Source organism: Chlorocebus sabaeus, chromosome 1, assembly GCF_047675955.1.
Source record: "Chlorocebus sabaeus isolate Y175 chromosome 1, mChlSab1.0.hap1, whole genome shotgun sequence".
In the NCBI taxonomy this organism is placed as follows: domain Eukaryota; kingdom Metazoa; phylum Chordata; class Mammalia; order Primates; family Cercopithecidae; genus Chlorocebus; species Chlorocebus sabaeus.
This window is the reverse complement of record NC_132904.1, coordinates 120285434-120307895: the sequence shown is the minus strand read 5'-3', so window position 1 is coordinate 120307895 and position 22462 is coordinate 120285434. Positions and strand designations below refer to the sequence as shown.

Sequence of the window (22462 nt, the reverse complement as noted above, 5' to 3'; positions counted from 1 at the left end):
AGTATAACCAAAATAAAAATTAAGCTCAAATAGAAGGGTTGGAAGATAAAGTTGAGAAGATCTTTGATAAAGAAAAACAAAGAGAATAAAGAAATAGAAAGGTAGAAAAGTGAGTTCATTATTTGAATAATAACACTTTATGAAAAAAAATGTTTACTGAATTTAGCCTTAACAAAAATAAGTTTGAAGATATGCTCTAGGGGAATATGTTTGAGTGAAATACATTCTTGAATTTGAAAAATTAATAATAACATTGAGTGCTTAGCACATGATAAGTAATAATCTTATTCCTCTCTCTGCCCCACATTCTTCTCCAGTTCATTAAAACCAGTTTACTTACTGGTATTATGATTACATTAAAGGGAAAATAGGCATATATATTAGAAACACATGCCGAATTATTTTTATTTGAAATAATCTTGTATCTAGGACTTGCTTTGAAATGCTTTAGCCAAAAAATATGTATTAATAGAAATATATGACACAAGATTGTTAAAATGAGGATAATCGTTGACATTTGGTGATGAATATATGGAGGTTTGTTATACTATAACTTTTGTATATGTTTGGAAAGTGTCCTAATAAGAAATAAGAAGGCAGCTAATGGTAAATAATTAAGAGAAATAACTTTGATAAATCGGTCATCGGGCAAATTGAATTGGCACCTGAAAAAGTATCTTCTCGGAATCTGTTGACTGATTGGATTATAGAGGGTGAGAAAATGGCAGAATGCAGGATGACATTCAGATTTTAGGCTAAAAAAGTTATGCCTTTATTAGGTAGACAAACAGGAGAAGAACATTTTAGGGAGATAAATTTATTTTGCCTGGCTGAGTTTTAGTTTTCCTGTGAGATCTTCAAGTGGAGATGTTAATCTATTAAAGATATAGGACCCAAGTCAGACCTAGACATGTACATTTGGCAACTGTCAATTGTCTAGCATGAGCTAATCTCATGCAGTATGGATTGACTGTATGTTTATCTCCAGAGTTTCCTGGGGCATGATATTGAACATTGACCAATGCTATGAAGAAGTATATTTATTAAAGATAAATGATGTTCTATAACCATGAGTCCATGAACAGTTTTGGAGCAGGAAGTACTAGCTTACCAACATTGTCTAGAAATAATCATTGGAATATATTCATAAAATAATAAAAATAATTTCACCTGCTTTCGGCAGAGCCTAGGAGGTTTCCATGATTCAGGTTGGTCACATAGGTAGACCGTCTACAAGATCATCTCATAAAAGTAGCAGACTTTGGTCTTCTTGGTACCAAGAGGCTTCCTACATATGTTGGTGGTGGTTCCAGATCTGGTGGCAGTGTGCATCTTGTGCAACACAGTGATGAGATGGCACATGAGCCTGCTCCAGAGATCTCTGGATCCCTTTAAATACATACGCTTCTCCTGTTATTGCTGTAATGTACACTTCACCCCTAACAAAGCTGTTTTCTAACCATAAATGATTTGAGTCTTTTGTAAGTTTTTTCAGCAATTCAGTACTTAAGGTAATTAACTTAAAATTAACATATCAATAGGTGATATTTGAACCATAGGAATGAATGGAATTACTCCAGGAAATTATGAGATGAGGAGATAAGAAAGATGAGGTTGGAAATTGGAGGAAGTTCAATATTTCATAATGGGCAGAGATGAAGCCATTAAGTGTGATGCGTACAATATCATAAAGCAGATAAGTCAGGTTTTGATACTTCGGTTTACAGAAGAGGAAATCTCAGATTAAAAAACATTTTGACTTTTCCAAGGCTGCACAACTAGATCTTTAGACACATAAGCCTGGCTTCTTCTAGTACATCACATTGCCTCTTGATTACAAGAAGTCTTTAGAAAAAGGTTCCCTAGAGAAAGCTTTGAAAAAAGTATGTCAATATTTTACAGAGAGGTTTTGTGGCTTTCCTGACCTGTAGAGATGTCAGAAAATAGCAGTCAGCCTCCACCATGCTGTAATTAGGATTTCTGAAACATCTCTATCCAACAAGGAAACTCTGTTGCTTTCTATAAGATTTGTGAATCTTTATGTTTAAGGCTTACTGTTTTTAAAATCAATTGACATTCCCACAAATGCCTAGAATAACCCCCACTCCATCAAATAGTCTTTAAATAAGACCGTATCTCCTTACATTTTCCTTCTCTAGCACAATTTTGGAACATGATGTGCCTTTAATACACCTTGAAATCATATATTTTACATTGCAAGTCCTAGTATAATTTGCTTTTTATAGCACATATATTCCTGAGATGAATGTCACTTAAAAATGGATTCCTATTTTAAGAGCTCCAAACTGTGGGCTATGATGAAACTGAGCTCTGGGCAGCTCCTAACTTCAGAAGCCTTTGCAACTCTTTCTGTCACTGAGTAACTTTCCTTTCTTAGTCCTCAAAATATCAGGAAGCTCCTTTTAATCTGTAAGTATCTTGACCTTGAAAGTCACACCCAATGGGCACACACCACCTAGCATCACTGTCAATTCAGAGTCATCATTTGCATATTCAAAATGTCAATTCTACTTATGGTAAAACTAGTTATGTATAATCTACATGATTTACAAATTTTTTGAAAATGGGTTTAGCCACATAGCTATTTATAAAAAATCTCTAAAAAGCTCCTTCAGTATTTGAAAAACATAAATATATCCCTTAATTTATCATTTTTAAAATCTAGGCTTTTATTGAACCATATATATATTTCTTTCTATTGAAACTAGTAAGTATTAATGAACAATATATACATTTATCATTGTGTTCAGTGTTGGGAGTGTAAGTTGAGTAGTATTTGAACATATGGTATTTTTCTTTTTCAATTTACATTTTTAAAATTGACATAATAGTTTACATATTCACGGGGTACATAGTGACGTTTTAATGCATATATGAGCTGAGGGTAATTAGCATATCCATCATCTCAAACATTTATCATTTCTTTGTGTTGGGAACATTTACTATCCTCTTTTGAGCGATTTGAAATTATAATTATTGTTAACTATAGTCATTTTACAGTGGTATAGAATACTAGAACTTATTCTTTCTAGCTAGCTGTAATTTTGTATCATTTAACAAATCCTTGCCTATCACCCCCTTCCTCCTACCCTTCCCAGCCTCCAGTATCCTCTGTTCTACTTTTCATTTCTTTGAGATCAACTATTTTCAGATTCCACATATGAGTGAGAACATGTGGTGTTTAACTTTCTGTGCCTGGTTTACTTCACTTAGCATAATGTCATCCAGTTCCATCCATGTTGCTGTGAATGACATGATTTCATTCTTTTTTATGGCTGAATGGTATTCCGTTAGGTATATATATCACATTTTCTTTATCAATTCATCTGTTGTTGGACACCTAGGTTGATTCCATATCTTGGCTATTGTGAATAGTGCTGCAATAAACATGAGGGTGCAGATGTCTCTTCCATATAATGATTTCCTTTCCTTGGATAGATTCCCAGTAGCAGAATTGCTAGATCATCTGGTAATTCTATTTGTAGTTTTTTCAGGAACTTCCATACTGTTCTCCTTAGTGGTTTTCTAGTTTGCATTCCCACCAATAGTATGGAAGAGTTCTCTTTTCTCTGCATCCTTACCAGCACTTGTTAGTTTTTGTCTTTTTGTTAATAGCCATCCGCTGGGGTGAGATGATATCTCATTGTGGTTTGGATTTGCATTTTCCTGATGATTTGTGATGTTGGACATTTTTTTCTTGTATCTGTTGGCCATTTATATGCCTTCTTATGAGAGATGTCCATGCACATCATTTGCTTGTTTTTTAATTGGATTGCTTGTTTTCTTACTATTGAGATGTTTCAGTTCCTTGTGTATTCTGAACATAAATTGTCTGTCATATAAGTAGTTTGCAAATATTTTCTTCCACTCTGTAGGTTACTTTTTCACTCTGTGGATTGTTTCCTTCACTGTGCAGAAGCTTTGTAACTTGATATAATCTCATTTGTTTATTTGTGTTTTTGTTCTGTGCATCTGAGGCCCTATTCATAAAATCGTTTCCTTTATCAATGTCCTGAAGCATTTCCCCCATGGGTTCTTATAGTAGTTTAATTGTTTGGGTCTTACATTTAGGTCTTTGATCCATTTTGAGTTGATTTCTTTTTGTATAGAGTGAGAGGTGAGGGTCTAGTTTCATTCTTCTGCATAAGAATACTTGGTTTTCCTAGTAGCATTTACTGAACAGACTGCCCTTTCTCCAACGAGTGCTTTTGGTGTCTTTGTCAAAAAATCAGTTAGCTGTTGATATGTGGATTACTTTCTGAACTCTGTATTTTCCTCCAGTGGTCAATGTGTCTATTTTTATGCCACTCCCATGCTGTTTTAGTTACCACAACTTTGTAGCATATTCTGATGTCTGGCAGGATCATACTTCCAGCTTTGTTCTTTTTGCTCTGGCTTGTTTTGGCTATTCAGGGTCTTTTGTGATTTCAAAAAAAATTTAGATTTTTTTTCTGTTTTTGTGAGGAATGTCATTGGTATTTTGATAGGGATTGTATTGAATCTATAGATTGCTTTGGACAATATTGTCATTTTAATAAAATTAATTATTCTAATCTATGATCATGGGATGTCTTTCTTTTTGTTTGTATCCTCTTGAATTTCTTTCATCAAGATTTTGTAGTTTTCCTTGTAGAGATTTTTCATTTCATTGATTAAATTTATCTTTGGGTATTTTAATTTTTTGTCACTATTGCAAATGGGATTGCTTTCTTGATTTCTTTTTCAGGTAGTTCATTGTTTGTGTATAAAAACACCACTGAGTTTTACTTATTAATTTTGCACCTGTAACATTACCGAATTTGTTTATAAGTTCAAAGAGTTTTTTTTAGTAAAGTCTTTAGGTTTTTCTATATATATAACATATGTCATCTACAAAAAAGGACAATTTGACTTCTTCCTTTGCAATGTGGATGTCCTTTATTTCTTTTTCTTGCATTATTGCTCTGGCTAGGACTTCCAGTACAATGTTGAATGAGAGTGGTGAGATTTGGGCATCATTGTCTTGGTCTAGTTATTGAGAAAAAAACTTTCAAATTTTCCCTATTCAGTAAGATGTTAACTGTGGGTTTGGGATATATGGCCTCTATTATATTGAGATACTTTCCTTCTACATCCAATTTATTAAGAGTTTTTATCATGTAGGAATGTTGAATTTTATCAACAGCTTTTTTCTACATCTATTGAGATGATTATGTGGTTTTTGTCCTTCATTCTATTGATGCGATATGTGAAGTTTATTGATTTATGTATATTAAACCATTCTTGCACTCCTGTGAAAACTTGTCAAGGTCTGTTTAGGTTTTCTGTTTCTTCTTAGTTCAATCTTTGTAGGTTATATGTGTCCAGGAATTTTTGCATTTCCTCTAGGTCTTCAAATTTATTGGTGTGTACTTCGCACCATAGTCTCTAATGAGCCTTTATATTTCTGCGGTATTTGTTGTGACATCTCCTCTTTAATTTCTAATTTTATTTATTTTGGTGTTGCCTCTTTTTTATTAGTATAGCTAATACTTTGTCAACTTTGTTTCTTTTTTTAAAAAAACAGCTGTTTGTTGATTTTTAAATATTTTAGTCTCAATTGTGTTGATAGATGAGGACTTACTCCTGCCATTTTATTGTTTTCCATTGTTTAATATATTGTTTGTTCTTTACTTCCTCTCTCATATATTTTTGCAGTTGAGTGGTTTTCTGTAGTGATAAGGTTTGATTCCTTCCTTTGTGTAACAGTTCTATAGTTTTGCCTGTTTTTATGATGGTAGTTATCATTTTTCACTTACAGATGTAAGATTCCCTAAAGCATTTCTTGTAAGGCTGGTCTAGTGGTGATGGATTCCCTTAGTTTTTGTTTGTCTGTGAAATATTTTATTTCTCCTTCATTTCTGGAGGATAGCTTTGCTGGGTATAATATTCTTGGGTGCCAGTTTTATTTGTTTCACTACTTTGTATATATTACCCCATTCTCTGTTGGCTCACAAAGTTTCTGCTGAGAAATTCACTGTTAGCCCTATAGAGATTTTCTTATATGTAACTTGATACTTTTATCTTGCTGCTTTTAAAATTCTTTCTTTGTCTTTGACTTTTGACAACTTGACTGTAATGTACTTGAGAGGGGATCTGTTTGAGTTAAATGTATCTGGGGTTCTTTGAGATTTCTGGACCTGGATGTCCATCTATCTGCCAAGACTGGGGAGGTTTTCTTATATTATTTTATCAAATATGATTTCCTTATCTTTTTCCCTTTCTTCTCCTTCTGGAATACCCATAACATGGACGTTTTTTTGGTTAATGATGTTACATAAATCCTTTGATTCTTTTTTTTTTTTTAATTTGTCTGCCTGTGTTTTTCCAAAATACTTGTCTTCCAGTTCAGAGATTCTTTTTTTCTGCTTGGTCTAGTCTGTGGTTGAAGGTCTTAATTGTGTTTTTTATTTTATTCACAAAATTTTCAGCGCTAGGTTTTCTGTTTGGTTATTTTATAATATCTGTCTTGCTGTTGAATTTCTAATTTAAATCATGAATCATTTTTGCAGATTTGTTGAATTGTCTAGATGTATTCTCTTATATCTCAGTGAGTTTCCTTAGGAGAATTATTTTAAATTCTTTTTCTGGCAGTTTATACATTAAGATTAGGGTCTACTACTAAAGAATTCTTATCTTCTTTTGGAGGTGACGTGTTTTCTTGCTTTTTTGTTGTTGATACGTCCCTATGTTGATTTCTACACACCTGGTGGAAAAGTCACCTTTTCCAATTTTATGTAGTAGGTTTCTTAGGAAAAGTCTTATTTGTATAAATGAGTCTTAGGATGATGGTTCAGTGGAATGTGTTGGCCTTGGTTCTAGGTAAACCCAATAGTGTAGTCTCTGTATAATTTCTTATAAATGAGTCTTGGGGTGTTAGTTCAGTGGAATGTGTTGGCCTTGGATCTAGGTAAGCCCAATAGTGTGGTCTCTGTGTAGTTTCTTCAGCTGTAATCCACACTAGTGGCATTTGTGAGTTTCTTGATAGCCTAGGCTGTGAGAGTTTATGGCAGCAGTGGTACGGCTTCGCCAGGAGTGGGTTTGCTGGGCTGTTTCTCAGGTTGGGGACATGTGCATGCACTTGGTGGGCCAACTAACTTGGGGTCTACCTTGCTGCAGTTGAGGCCATGGCACTGTTACTCTTGATGGGTGCATTCAAATGTGGTTGCTTGGCCAGCTTGGTGACATGTCTGCCAGAGGCAGCCCATAGGGGTGTTTCTCGGCCCCAGACCATCATGTGGCTTCTCAGCTGTGGTGTGTGAGTGTTTGCTGGGGGTGGCCCACAGGGCTCTTCCTCCAGCTCAGGACATGGGTGTACAGCTGCTCATTCAGCCTTGGGGTGTATCTAGCAGGGGCAGCTCGTGAGACTGTTTCTCAGACCTGTGATATGGGCACAAGTCTGCTTGGCTGGCCTATGGTTGGTTTCCAGGGCTGTTTCTCAGGTCCAGCACATGAGTACACAGCTGTTTTGCTGGCCTGGGATTGTGTATTTTCCCTGTAATTAGAAGTCCCTCCTGTTTCTGGGCCAATCCGATCTGGACTGGGGAGATATGGATGCAGTCTGCCTTCTTGGATTTTCCATCATCACAGATGCGTCTCCACTCCCTTCCTGCACTCTGGTGCTCTCACATTGACACTCCAGTCTAGTCTTAGCTGTTTGTCATTGTCTTGGTCTTTTCTTGTGGGAGAGATGACAGTCAGGTGTCTCTAATCAGCCATCTTGCTCTGACTAGATTTTTAAGCCATATACGATTTTTTTTTTCTAGAGACAAGGTCTTGCTCTGTCACCCTGGTTGGAGTGCAGTGGTGTAATCATAGCTCACTGTAGGCTTCAACTCCTGGGCTCAAGAGATCCTCCTGCCTTAGCCTTCCAAGTAGTTGACTCTACGGATGAGTGCCACCACACCTGGCTATTTATTTATTTATTTATTTACTTTTAAGAGACAAAATCTCTCTATTTTTCCAGGCTGGTCTCACACTCCTCGCCTCAAGCAATCATCCTGTCTTAGCCTCTTGAGTTGTTGAAATTACAGGTATAAGCCACCAGCTCCGAACATATGATCTTGACTTTAGTAGCTTATAAGGTAGTTGTGGCTGGGGTAAATAACTCCTAAAACAGGATGAATTAGACTATGTGGATAAAAAAGATGTGTAGTAATAACACTTCAGTAAGTCTATAACACTTTGTTAATTCGAAGCTACTTGTTGAACACTGTGATAGTTGATCCTCACACAATCTTGTATGCTAGGTGCTAACATACCTGATTTCAGATGGAGTTACTGAGGTCCAAATAGTGTAAGCTTGCTTGGCTAGTTGGAGATGTAATGAGATCCCAGGTTATTTTGCTACAAAGCCTGCTCAGGGTACCATATTTGCTTTCTCTGACAAATTTATTAACAGTTTTCTCCTTCCCTTTTACTGATCATGGATAATTATGTGGTTCCAGCCTTTACCCTTGACTGGTAGTTTCTGCGATCACTTTTATTTACATGACTTCTCAATATGGGTCTTGATATCTTTTTCTCAGCTCTGTCTCACACTGATGACTTGTTACTGACCATTTGCTCTTATATGTCCTTTCAGCACATGAAAGTCAGGTCTAAATTCTATCTCTTTATTTCTCTCTTTACTTCCTTATTTCTGGGTCCTGGGGTTGAGACTTTAGTAAACTTTGACACTTGGCCTTCCCTCTCGATTCTTTCTTTATAACCATTAATCTAGCAAATCTATTAATCCTCTATCACTACAAATACTCGAGGCCTAAAGAGACAAGGTTGTCACAACTAACAGATAAACAGATTTGATTTCTTTAATTCAAGGAAATGTTCTTGTGCAGGGTAGGATAATAAAAGTGCCCATGTAATACAACTTGTGAAAATGAATGCCATTAATAGGTGTAAAGCATTTAGCATAGTTCCCAGCACATGGTCAGCACTTACAAAGTATAACATTAGTACTAGTATTAGTATTCTTAGTACTAATGATACTAAAATATCATTGGGTGATATTTTTTAAAATGTCAGCTTTGTACTTTGTGCAGATTACTCATATTCTACAAATGACATAATGTATATAAAACTTCCTACACAGTGGTTGGTACATATGTGTTTATACATGGTAATTATTTCCCGACATAGACCTCCAAGGTCCCATCTAACTCTAGAATTCTATATTAAATACACGTATAATTTATGCATAGGTTTGTGTATCAATGAGTTGAAAATAAGAAAAGCAAAGTGAGATGAAGTATAATGCAGAAACAGATTACTGCTGAGATTGCTTTCTCAGGAGCGAATGAAGGCCATTTCAAATGAAGACCTTTCAGTTGCCATCTTTTTTCTCTGATCGGGCTCTGTAACTTCTTATAACTTCTTATGAAACTTGGACTTGGTCTTCTTGGTGTGTTGTGATGGTTGCTGCAGTTGGGTCCAACCTTGTGCCACCAGAAGTCTGAAGGTTAATGAATGTGTGTGAGAAACATTGTATTGACTCATATTCATGTGAAATCACATATGAAATCACACAAATTAGAATGTAATTTTAAAAAGATAGGAAAACATAGAAATAAATAAAACAAAGAAGCACTATACAGAAATTCAAGTTTTGGAAGGAGGGCAGTTCTGTAACAAAAGGAACAGAGTTAAGAATAGTTCTTCCTACACTGCTTCCTGCTTGGGCTTCATCTGCTCCTCAGGGAACAAGACTTTAGTAAAGCCCCAGTTGAGAGGATTTTGAAGCGTAGTTTCCATGGCAACAGGCTTTAAAATGACATACATCCAGAAGAACTTTTCTTGGTTATTCTATCATCCAAACAAGAATCCTCTAAGGCTCCCGGAGGAAAGTCAACTTTTAATGAAGCTGGAGTCTTTGCTTTCTGTGCCCTAAGGAGCACCTTTCCTGTGGGACTCATTTCATGCTTGTAGTAATGACTTATTTTCTTAAACTGTGAGTTAACTACAGTGGGAATGAGAGCAAGGATTGAGGTTTCTTATAATCACTGAGGGAGCGGCAAATTTCTAGGTATAAGAGTCACACTTGAGGCCTCTTGTTTCTGAGCAGTGACTAAAATATATTCCACATGTGGCAGAGGGGCAAGTTCTGAGGTATGTTCAGATGTCACCCAGCACTTATACACAAAACACACACGTGCACACACATAGACACACACTACACACACAGGACTGAGAGAAGGGTGGTAATCAACTTGATGCATGGAGGTCAGACAGCTGCCAATGGGGTTCTAATTGTGATGCCACCACTTCAGCTGCCTTATCCTGACCAAAATGTACCTCTCATTAACTGAGTGCTGTTTGAAATTTCATAACTAGAGATGTTTTTTTTGGTTTGTTTTTGTTTTTGTTTTTTTTGGCTAAAGACTTTGTCTTCATTTTAAAAACTGCCTTGAGGAAGGTGAAGAATGTGGATTGTCCCCAGCAAGTTTTTTTTTTTTTTTTTTTTTGAAACGGAGTCTCGCTTTGTCGCCCAGGCTGGAGTGCAGTGGCCGGATCTCAGCTCACTGCAAGCTCCGCCTCCCGGGTTTACACCATTCTTCTGCCTCAGCCTCCCGAGTAGCTGGGACTACAGGCGCCCGCCAGCAAGTTTTAGTAGATTGTGTGCGGATACATTTGTGAGATTCTTCCTGAAAACTTAGTTTTGACATAGAATTGAAGGAAAGTAAGCACTAAGATTGTGAATGCTGGGGAAGAGGAATTTTTGCTAAGACTAGGAGACTAGAGATGGGTATAGGAAGAGAAAACGGGAGACTGTAAAGAAACCCTTACCTGATTTTGGAATTTGGCTTTTGTGGTGTGGTGGAATGTGGATATTTGAAAAACAGTCATTGGTGATAGGACAGCGAGTAGGGACAGGGTTATATACTCAAGGGCCTGATATTGTCTGTGGATTGGGTTATGTTGGAGAGACAGGCCTTAAAGTCTGAAGAGTGTATTTTTCCAAAGCTCCTCTCACTCTTGTCAGCTCTCTTCCTCTGCCCTATGGCAGACCCTATCTTGCCTCTTTCAGGCTCATCTAGCTTTAAGCAAGATTTTTCTTTCCCTCACGCCATTCCTAGAATATATACATTTCATATTTGTTTATGTCTATTTTCTATAGCATTTATCAGGGCTCTTTCATTTGTCAACCACTCTGCTTGGCTCTTCCACTTTCAAGATTTAATTTAACCCTCACAACAACACTGTGAATTATCACCATCGTCCCCATTTTACAGATGAGGAGATTGAGAATTAGCGATTAATGAGCATTTTGCGAGCTATATGATTTAAAGATAAAAAAGTGAATAAAACTACAACATTCCTAGCATCGCTATAGTTCATGGAGGGATTGGACAGTAATACATTGTGAGTAGAGCTACAAGAGATCTAAGAACAAAGTACCACAGGATTTGTCGTGGCTAATCCCTATCAAGGTGTGAGGCGATAATTATTTGAGATTACTCCTTCTGGTATTTAGGCATTTTGATAGGTCATGCTCAAGACATAAAAATTCTCTGTAACATGGTGCTGAATAATTTCAGGTCCTTGATGAATTTAGTGATTCATATTTAGTTTCTTGTCCTGGAATCAAAGAGCCTTGGGTGAGGATGCTTCCTCCCAGGTGAAGTAAGGAACATTTTGTTGAAACCTGCTCCAAATACTGTTTTAGGAGTACCTTAGCTGGGATTTCCACAAAAAGCTGTGCTGGGGACAAGGCCTTGCTTGCAGATAGCTTATTTTTAGAGGTCATCCCAGGGAAGAGAGGGAGAAAAACACAGAAGTATGGAAAACCAATAAAACGTTCTGTTATATGTTACCTTAATGGGGAATTTAGGATTAGCTCCTCTGAGGTCTTTTGATGTACTAAGAGGAAAGAACCACTGGAGATACAGAAAAGGGAGACATTTACCCACTGGCTCCCAGGGGTGTAATGGATTCACATTGCATACATAATTTCTGTCATGACATTCAAGTCTCTCCACAGTAGGAACCTGGGATGCTGTTCCAGTGTTGATACACAATTATATCCCTTCCTGTACTCTACATTCCAGCCACACTAAAGGCCAGGTGAATTTCTTCCAGACAATGTAACTGGAAAGATTGGAGACCCAAGTTTTATTCTGGACTCCACCACCAACCAACTCTAACTGGTGGACTTCAACTTTCCTGCCTAGAAAACACAGGGTAGAGGATTAGGCCAGAGAACCCCACACCTGTCTAAATACCCAGATCAACAGGGTGAGAAATACAAGTTATAAAACCCCATGCCTCGGGATGCTAATGGGGCAGCAGGATCCATACTTTTAATAAGCATGGAGTTATCTAATTCAATTGCACAGCCAGGTTTATGAACCACAGGATCAGATGATTTTTAAATATTGATTCAAATGTATGGGGCTCCAAGAATGATAATTAGCTGTCACTGAGCTCAGGCAAGGCTCTGAGAGGCTGGGACACAGAAGGGATGACTTTCGTAATAAGAGAGGGAAGTTATGAAAAGAGCAAAGCAAGCAAAACAAGAAAGCAAATACCCCGTGGGACGAAGGAGAATCAAACTACAAGGCCTTCAGGCTCACGATGAGGGGATGGGAGCCTGAGGAAAGCTGAAAATAAGACTGGAAAGAGCAACGATAGAGGACAGGGGCCATCTAGGGGAGCCCCAACAAGTTAGCAATTTTGGAAAAAAACTCTTCTTAACCAATGGAGATTGATTTTTACTGTAAAGCTCAAATTCCAAGGAAAGACAGGTTGGTTTGTCTTCTGGACTGGGTATTGTGCAGCTCAGCAGTGAACTGAAATATAAATGATAGGTTGAATGTCTTCCACCAGAGTGGCCTAGCATTTTGTTTTCACCTTTTCTGGATGTTATCGCATGCTTTTGCTTAGTTATGTGTGTTCTAGCGTCTTTTTCAAGACATGGTCAGAGCCTTGAAGGCAAGAACTGGGCTTTACATACTTCATTATCTTCTACAGGGAGGTATTAAACTCAGTTATTAAGAACACCAAATCTGGAGTAAGATGAACCTAGTTATAATATGGCCTTGTAATGTAACATTTAGGGAGTTACTTCATCTCTAAAATGAGGGTGATAAAACCCAGCTCATAGAATTTGGGGTAGAATTAAAATGAAGCATTATATGAAAAATGGTATTGGATCCTGGCATGCTAAGGTCAGTGCATAATGCTAGGATGAAAAAAGCATTGAGTATACATTAAGTGCGCAATAAATGGTAAATTATTGTTTTTGCACAACGCTTTGTGTATTTCTGAGTAAATGTTAATTGAGCAAATATTTGCATGTTTCTAAAAGCCCATTCAAATATTATCAAGGGTATGAGCACAACTTTGGTATATTTCGGGCTGTGATCCCAGGTGAACTTCTGCTGTTCTACTTCTAATCAGTACCCCAGATCTCTAAACTCAAAATAAAACTGCTCAGTCTCCTATCATCGGCTGTCACTGATAATGGTAAGGATGCTGTCACCTTTCTGCAAGCTAGAGAAAGGCCTCAGGGCACAGCCTCCATCAAATGCCATGTTCTGTAGCTCAGAAAGAGTTCTGAGGCAGCCGAGGCTCCAGTGCTGCCATCGGGATAGGGCGTAGCGGGCTGGTGCTTAGTGTTTCATCTGTGATATCTCCGCAGCCAATCTGTCTGAACAAGTGAAGATAAGAGCTGGACCAAAAGGTACATCACTGAAGCTCTGGGCTGAAGAGGGTGAGTGGCTGAATCTGGATGAGCAGTCCGAACTTCTCCTGAGTCCTCAGTGTCAAGTACTAAAGTCCTGGGGAAGACCACCCCACCCTTCTGCTCTGTCCAGGATGACCCTAACCCTAAGTCTCCAGGCACAGGTGGACTGGGTCTGGCCTTTGCGAGGACTCTTCCTGGAGATTGGTCCCAGTGTCTGTAAACTTAAATAGAAACTGGAGTTGAAAGGACGCAGCAAAGGGATCAAAGTAAAGACGGGAGGCCTTCCCGGCAGCACCTGCCCTGGCCATGGAGAGGGGGCCTACTCCAGAGGAGCCGCAGCAAAGCCGCCTCTGCTGAAGTTCAAAATCTCTCTGTGTGCCTCCTATTCTCAAGAAGGAAAGAAGGGTGACTGGGAGGGCAGCAGTGGTCTCTCTCTCTCTCTAAACTTTTTCCCTTGTCCCCACAGAATGCCTTAAATGAAAATGGCTGCAGAGAATTCCTCCTTCCTGACAGAGTTTATCCTCGCAGGCTTAACCGACCAACCGGGAGTCCAGATCCCCCTCTTCTTCCTGTTTCTAGGCTTCTATGTGGTCACTGTGATGGGGAACCTGGGCTTGATAACCCTGATAGGGCTCAACTCTCACTTGCACACCCCTATGTACTTCTTCCTCTATAACTTGTCCTTCATAGATTTCTGCTATTCCAGTGTTATCACTCCCAAAATGCTGATGAGTTTTGTCTCGAAGAAGAACAGCATCTCCTATGCTGGGTGTATGACTCAACTCTTCTTCTTTCTTTTCTTTGTTGTTTCTGAGTCCTTCATCCTGTCAGCGATGGCATATGACCGCTACGTGGCCATCTGTAACCCACTGTTATACACGGTCACCATGTCTCCCCAGGTGTGTTTGCTCCTTTTGCTGGGTGTCTATGGGATGGGGTTTGCTGGGGCCATGGCCCACACAGCATGCATGATGGGTGTGACCTTCTGTGCCAATAACCTTGTCAACCACTACATGTGTGACATCCTTCCCCTTCTCGAGCGCGCTTGCACCAGCACCTATGTGAATGAGCTGGTAGTGTTTGTTGTTGTGGGCATCGATATTGGTGTGCCCACCGTCACCATCTTCATTTCCTATGCTCTCATTCTCTCCAGCATCTTCCACATTCGTTCCACGGAGGGCAGGTCCAAAGCCTTCAGCACCTGCAGCTCCCACATAATTGCAGTTTCTCTGTTCTTTGGGTCAGGAGCATTCGTGTATCTCAGACCCTCTTCTATTTTACCTATGAACCAGGGCAAGGTGTCTTCCCTGTTCTATACCACTGTGGTGCCCATGCTCAACCCATTAATTTATAGCCTGAGGAATAAGGACGTCAAAGTTGCTCTAAAGAAAATCTTGAACAAAAATGCATTCTCCTGAGAAAAGGGCAATGCTCGGGAAAGAAACACTGTTTCTCCCATAAGTGATTTGGATTCCATTGGTTACATGGAAGAAATAGAATTTTTCCTCAAACAGGTTCTTCATCCCCATTTTAAGGGTTCTTTAATTTAGAAATATTCTTAAGAGCATTGAATACTCACACAGCAAGTCTTGAAGATCATTTCACTCAGTTGCCCGCTATTTCTGAGGATAGACTCAGGCTTAGGTACCTTCCCCGAGGTCGCTTAGCTGCTCAGCAGTGGAACTGTGACTAAAATCCAGGCTCTTTATTTCCAGTACTGGCTGCTTTTCATTATGGCTCACTTTCTTCCTCCCTCAGCCTCTGGAAGATTTCATTTCAAATGTGAGCTGGCCTAGGATGTTAAAATCTGATTCTGTCCTCAGAAATTATGTGCAACTTTTCAAAGGCTAATTTTAAATGTCGCACTTTTGCAAGTAGGTAGGGAGTATACAGAATTTTTTGTTGAGATGGCCTTGGCCAAATGACCAGGGAAATTCTTGAAGCATTTTGCAGAAGGTGCAGGGGAAGTGTGTTAGGACCCAGAGAGCAGCATGCATGATACCTCTTAAGATAGTGGGGTGGAGCTTCAGGGACTTGGACTTGAAGAGTTTTAGCGATGTTGGGTGGAAGAACTTATAGAAAATGTCAAGGTTACGAAGAACAGAATTTGGGAATTATTTCACATACTATCACATACAATCATTTCCCTGTTTTCAAAAGTCAAGGTAGGGACCAGGTACAGTGGTGCATGCATGTAATCTCAGCTACACAGCAGGCTGAGGGAGGAAAGTCTCTTGAACCCAGGAGGTGGAGGTTGCAGTGAGCCAAGATCATGCCACTGCACTCCAGCCTGGGGCAACTGAGCAAGACTCCATCTCAAAACAATAACAAAAAAACCAAAATCTCAAGATGGAGAAGTCCACAGCCTCAGGTGGTCAGTTATGGATCTGGAGAATATTTCAGAACCACAGAGAGCCTTGTGTTACAAGTCAGTAGTCAGATGAGACCCACACAGCAGTCAGTCAGTGGAGGGAATGACCACCAAGTGGTATAATGCTGCATGCAGCAGAAACCATGTGGGGTATTTTTTGCATGGTTTCATAGATCAACCTTCTGCGCCTTGGCGCCTCATGCCGAATCCTGGGAGATATTCCCTAACCGGTCTCCTTGCCCTCTGGTTTCAGTTGGGTTAGACCAATGGCAACATCAGCAGAGGACTTCAAAGGGTAGGAGTGTGATATTATGATATTTATTTACCTGACTTCCTCCCAGCTGGGCTACAGTGGCAGTAACTGAATGCCCCATTTCTTACTGGATTATAATAACTGCTCCCTCCCTCGTCTCTTCATGCCAAGGAGTGATAATGTCTCCTTGCTGTTGCTAACTCAGAGAGCTTGACCATCCCTTTGTGGGTTCTCCCAACTACTTTTGCTTAAACGAATGCAAGTAGTTTCTCTGTTGTATTTTCAATTACTGTTTTTGTGCGGATCATCTGATTTTTGCAGAAACCCTGACTGCTGCACCTTCCAATAAAGGGTGGGAGAAATGACATGGCTCAGGTTTGTAGGCCCACAGCCTAATGGTACTGTATAAAGGAAGGTAGAGTTGCTTTTCGGTTTAACAAGATTATAAATAGTAGATTTCTTTGTAAAACGACGATATGTGAAATGCTGTGAAAATGTGTTGACTTATGAGTCTCCCTTTAGGAAGATTCTCTTCTATTTAGAAAGAGTAAAGTTTGAATGGATGTATAGTATTGCTCTTTGTGATGGTGCAGATTAATAAGGGTGAATTCAAAAGAATGAGAGGATTGAGTCTTGGACAGCATGGACTAGATAAACAACACAGAATTTAGCTGGCTATGGGATTGACAGGGGCAGAGCAGCATAAAGGCTCAAGAAGAGCAGAGCCCAGAGAACTGGATGGTAGAATCAAATTTGAACCTGAGCTTCTCCTCACCAGCTGTGTTACCTTAAGCATTACATGATGTCTTTGAGCATCAATTTCTTCATCTTTAAAAACGTTTTTCTCAGCGGTATTAAGATAATTAAATGCCAGATTCTCGGTAAATTTGTTTGTTTGTTTCTTTCTTTCTTTTTTCTTTCTTTTTTTTTTTTTGAGACAGTCTCGCTCTGTCACCCAGGCTGGAGTGCAGTGGCGCAATCTCAGCTCACTGCAATCTCCACCTCCCGGGTTCACGCCATTCTCCTGCCTCAGCCTCCCGAGTAGCTGGGACTACAGGCGCCCACCACCCCGCCCAGCTAGTTTTTTTGTATTTTTTTTAGTAGAGACGGAGTTTCACCGTGTTAGCCAGAATGGTCTTGATCTCCTGACCTCGTGATCCGCCCGTCTCAGCCTCCCAAAGTGCTGGGATTACAGGCTTGAGCCACCGTGCCCGGGCGGTAAATTTGTTTCTATCCCTGCCAGATCCTTTTCCTTTTCGTATCAGCGCTTGCACTAATTTATTATGTGACTTTGGCACAATTGCTTCGTTTTTCTAGACCTATGCTTGCTTATATGAAAATGATCATATTCTATCAGATTATTTCTACTTTCCATTTACAAGATGTGTTTATTTATATATTGACCAGATCGTACATTTGCTGTAGGCTGAACACATGTGTCCCCTCAAATTCAGATTTTGAAATGACGGATGTTGAAAGGAGGTGAGGCCTTTGGGAGGTGATTAGGTAATGAGGGTGAGGCCCTCATGAATGAGGTTAGTGTCCTTATAAAAGAGGCCTGAGGCTGGGCGTGGTGGCTCACACCTATAATCCCAGCACACAAAAAAACAAAAAACAACAACAAAAAGGCCTGAGAGAGACCTCCCCCACCTCTTCTACCACGTAAGAACAAAACAAGAAGGCTCTGTCTATGAGGCAGAAAGTGGGCTCTTACCAGACACGGAATCTGCTGCTGCCTTAATCTTGTACTTCACAGCCTCTGGAGACATGAGAAATAAATTCCTGTTGTTTAAAAGCCACCTGGTGTGTGGTTTTGTTATAGTGGATTGAACAGACTAAGACAATGTTTATGTCTTGGTACTAATTTAAAACTAGTACCAAAGAATAATCAGTGAAAGGAAGCCTCCTTTTACTTCAGTTTTCTTGTCATCCTGTCCTCTTCTTTTCTAGGGGTTATCATAGTTGCCTGTTAGCTGTATATTTTTACATAGCCACTTCATGTACAAGTTGTGTGTGCCTGCACATACATACACACAATTTTTTTAATTTGTTTCCAAAGTCATGACAACCTGCTTTGAAATATATCCACTATGAAAATTAATTAGAAGAGGAATGAATTAGGGTTTGTTACTAAGATAAATAAATGGAGAGAAAAGCCTAAAAGTGTATATGAAGGGTTGTGGTTAGGAAAAAAGCGGGGGCGAGAAAGTAATGATGTGAAAACAAGGGAGCTTTAGCTCTGGCTGCAAAAGTGTACACCCCAAGAAAGACATAGCCCACAGCAAGAATTTGTTTGTTCTGATCCGTTGCCTCCAATTCAATTTTCATGACTGCACAAAATTCCATCATATCGATGTATTATATGTAATTAACAGTTTTCTACTACTGTACATTAGGCCATTTCCATTTTTCCAAATTATGAATAATACTTGTTTAACACACTTATTCAGCAACTCTTTGGGTTTTCCCCATACTTTGGATATATTCCTGGACAGAGACTGACTGAATTGCACAAGATTCCTGAATTTGGTTGCAAAAATCCTCTTGAAAGTTTAACTCCGTGTGCACTCTCATTACCAGAATAAGCATATCTGGAAAATCTACTCTTGGTCAGGTTCTGTCCTAGCCGGGGCACTGCTCATAGGGATGTGTTACTTTTAGTTTTGGTGATGGTAGTGTTTATATTATTGTCTCCTCCTTTTTACATCTTTTTTCCCGTTACTTTATTTCAACAACTACTTGTGGTATGTGGATCGATAAAGAAAACAGGGAGCAACGTTGAAAATGTTTTTTTCCTTCTACATTTCCTTCCATATAAACTCGCCTTATTTCTTAAATGGCTTTTTCTTGGCTTGACCATATTTCTGGTTACCGGTTTAATCTGAGGAAGGGCAGACACCCTTGGCCTTTGTGGTAATGTATGAATATGAAGTCTCTTTCTGGAATACCTTCCTCCATTCTTCCTCTTGGGTTTAAGTGCCGCTTCTCTGTGCTTTCACAGCACACGAACATAACCTAGTAAGTGCTGGACAGTGTGGGACTGTCACTTGCTTACTTTTCCGTATATACTCCCACCACAAATTACACTCTGAGTGTTGTACAGGCAAGATCACCAGTGTCTGTTTTGCTATATCCCCCATACCTAGCACAGTGTCTGGCATATATAGAGTAGGAATTTAGCAAATATTTATTGGATACAAGAATGGAGTGTCTAGCAGTTTTAGAAGCTGCCTTACGAAAGGGGCTTTCCTGTTTTCATCCTTCTGGCAACACATTCCTTTCTTCCACCACATTGATGAACATATGCCCGTCACTCCGGTCCCCTGATCATATTCTTCCTGTTCACTCAGGATCCCCAACTTTAGACTCATGTCACCTAGTGGCTGTAGTAGAAAGTAGACCCTCCCTTAGTTTTGTGAACCTCAACTTTCCACCCCTTTATATGGTAAAATGTGTAGCATAATATAAAATAGGTAACTTAAGCTCTAAATCTTTATTCAATTGAACATAGGGCTTTGAAGGATTTTATAAAACACCAACAATTGAGCATTCATTTTGTACTCTCCATTTAAACTGATATCCCAGAGGTAACACATTGAAGAAAAATTTACATGATGAGAAAATGAATCATTCACGCATGGAGCTCTCATTTTCCCCAGAATACTTGCCTGAACACTCGCCTTGAAAAGATGAATATACTTAGAAAAAAGCCACCAAGACCATAGCCTGATTCATTTTTGCTGTCTTTGCAGGGTACGATACTGCTTTCTCAGAACAAATCTTCCTTTTTTTTAAAAACAAATTCTCACAAATAAGTATGTTTTATATCTTCCCAGAATTGCTTCTGGGGCATTTGATAATACAGAGTTTTTTTGTAACTAAGTTCCTCAGTAGTTTTAATGGCAAAGATTGCCACTTTTTCTTTTGCAATTCACAGTACATTATAGGGAGATATTTTGAGACTATGCAAATATTTTGTTCTTTTTCAAACTTTCACACATTGGTTTTAGCATCCATTAATGATCAGTTATTGCCTGAATCAATTATTACTCTAATGCCTGAAAAATGAAGATTTTCTAATTCCATCAGGCCTTCTTTATTTGTTAGTGGGCATTCTGTTAAGAACTGTTTCTTCTCATCAGTTTGTTCATTCATTTATGTCATTATGGACTCATGCTTTGTAATTTTATCTAATTGGTTATGACTCATTATCATCATTGTTTACTCTGATGCTCAATTTGTCCCTGATGTGGCCAGGGGGAGCCACTTCACACTGATTTCTGTGTCCTTTTAATATAGCACCACTTTATCACTGTCTGGCAAAACGGTACATTTCAGGTTCTTGCTGCCCGTTCCCCGCCCAGCATTGGTACTGTTTAGAGATTGATGGCATTTACAACTAAGAAATGAGTGGTAGTGGAGATGAGCTATATTTAATGTGATTCTGTGAGCAGATATTGAGTGGAAGAACATTCATGTCTGTAAAATACAATTTTTATGTCTGTCCCTCTGAATACACCTGTCTGTGGGCAAATAATGGACTTGTCTCTGTGAATGGGCCAATACTCTGGCCAAAGCCAATGATTCCTAAGTGTCACTTGTGGCCCTTTTCTTACCACTTTTTACCTCCTCACATGACAGCTTCTTCCAGTTCCTGTTAGTAACTGATGGGACTAGATGAGAAGAAAATCAGCCTGAGGTGGAAGAAAGAAAGCCCTGAGACTTTTACCCACGCAATTTGGTTGTAAATGCCATTCTGTCTGGCCTCCTCAAAGACATGACAGCTTGTTCCATTTGCTTCTTCCATTCTTGTAGTATTTTGTAATATCTTCCTTTCCTGCTTCTTCCCTTTTAAATTTTTTTCCATACTACCCTGATCTGAGAATGAATGTGCACATATAGATAAAAATTTAATATTTAAGGGACATGAGTTTTTCAAACCCTAATAATAACATTTTTGAGACTTTATTTGTCTTATGAACTTTAGATACAAGTTCTCATTTAATCTCCTGTACAAATGCATGAGATAATTGTCCCTGTTTTATAAATGGGCAAACCGAGGCTGTAAAAAGTTAAGGTACTTGCCTAAGATTGCACAGATAGTCAGTGGTGGAGTAAAGAATTGAATTGAGACTGCAGGACTCCAGAGTCGCCCACACTTTCAACACTAGTTGCCTTCCAGAAGGCTCAGTCTGGGTGTGCAAGAAGGAGCACGCGTGGTGCATATATATTTTCACCTTGTACAAAGTCCAAGTCCTTGCTGCCTTTGAGCTGAACAAGTCCCTACATTCACTCTCAGTTGAAACAATTTGTCAAAGAAAATGCTAAGATGAAGACATTAAAGATTTTTCTCCTTATTTAATGCACTGAGCATTAGCTCAGTCATTATTATTAAGGATCAGTAATATAAACATATCGGAGACCTACTGATCTCCTGTTACATGGATTATGCAATAATGTATTTAGAAAATGTTTATTGAGGTTATATTCCCAACTTCAGCCAGGTAATAATGCCTGCTAGGTATAGAAGATGCTAAATACACTTTGAAGAAACCCTTAGACCTTAAAATACTGAAATTATGCAGTATTTTTTAATTTTTAAAAATTATTTTTCTTAAATTTGCAAAAGCCATGTTTTACTATTGTAGGACTATGTGAGATAAGGAATATGTAGCAATAAGCAAAATTTTTTTAAAATTCCATAATCCTGGCACCTAAATGTGACTACTTTTAGCATTTTGGTGTATATTTTCCTGGGTGTGTCTGTGTAGTTGTGATTGCACAGACCAGTTTGCAAAAATTATATATGCGTATATATATATGTATGTGCATATATATATGCATGTATATATATACACAAACACATATACACACACACAGACATATATATGTGTGCATATATATATATACACACACAAAGATGTGATCATGTTAAGTTCCCTTTTGCAATTTTCTTTTTTTGTAATTGACTTTTAAATTTTGTGTAGAGATGGGGTCTCACTATGTTGCCAAGGCTGGTCTTGAACTCTGGGCCTCAAGTGATCCTCTTGCTTTGGTCTCTGAAAGTGTTGGGAATATAGGCATTAGCCACTGCACCCGAACTGCAATTTTATTTTCA

General features: G+C 38.8%; 1 protein-coding gene across 1 annotated transcript; it reads left to right on the top strand.

The window, feature by feature from the left end:
* The first annotated feature begins 14043 nt into the window (after window positions 1-14043).
* LOC103248731 (olfactory receptor 8B8) lies at window positions 14044-15264 on the top strand. The gene has a single exon (XM_008021330.3). It carries the CDS (start codon window positions 14197-14199, stop codon window positions 15136-15138), a length of 942 nt encoding a protein of 313 aa, XP_008019521.2. The 5' UTR covers window positions 14044-14196; the 3' UTR covers window positions 15139-15264.
* Window positions 15265-22462: the final 7198 nt, after the last annotated feature.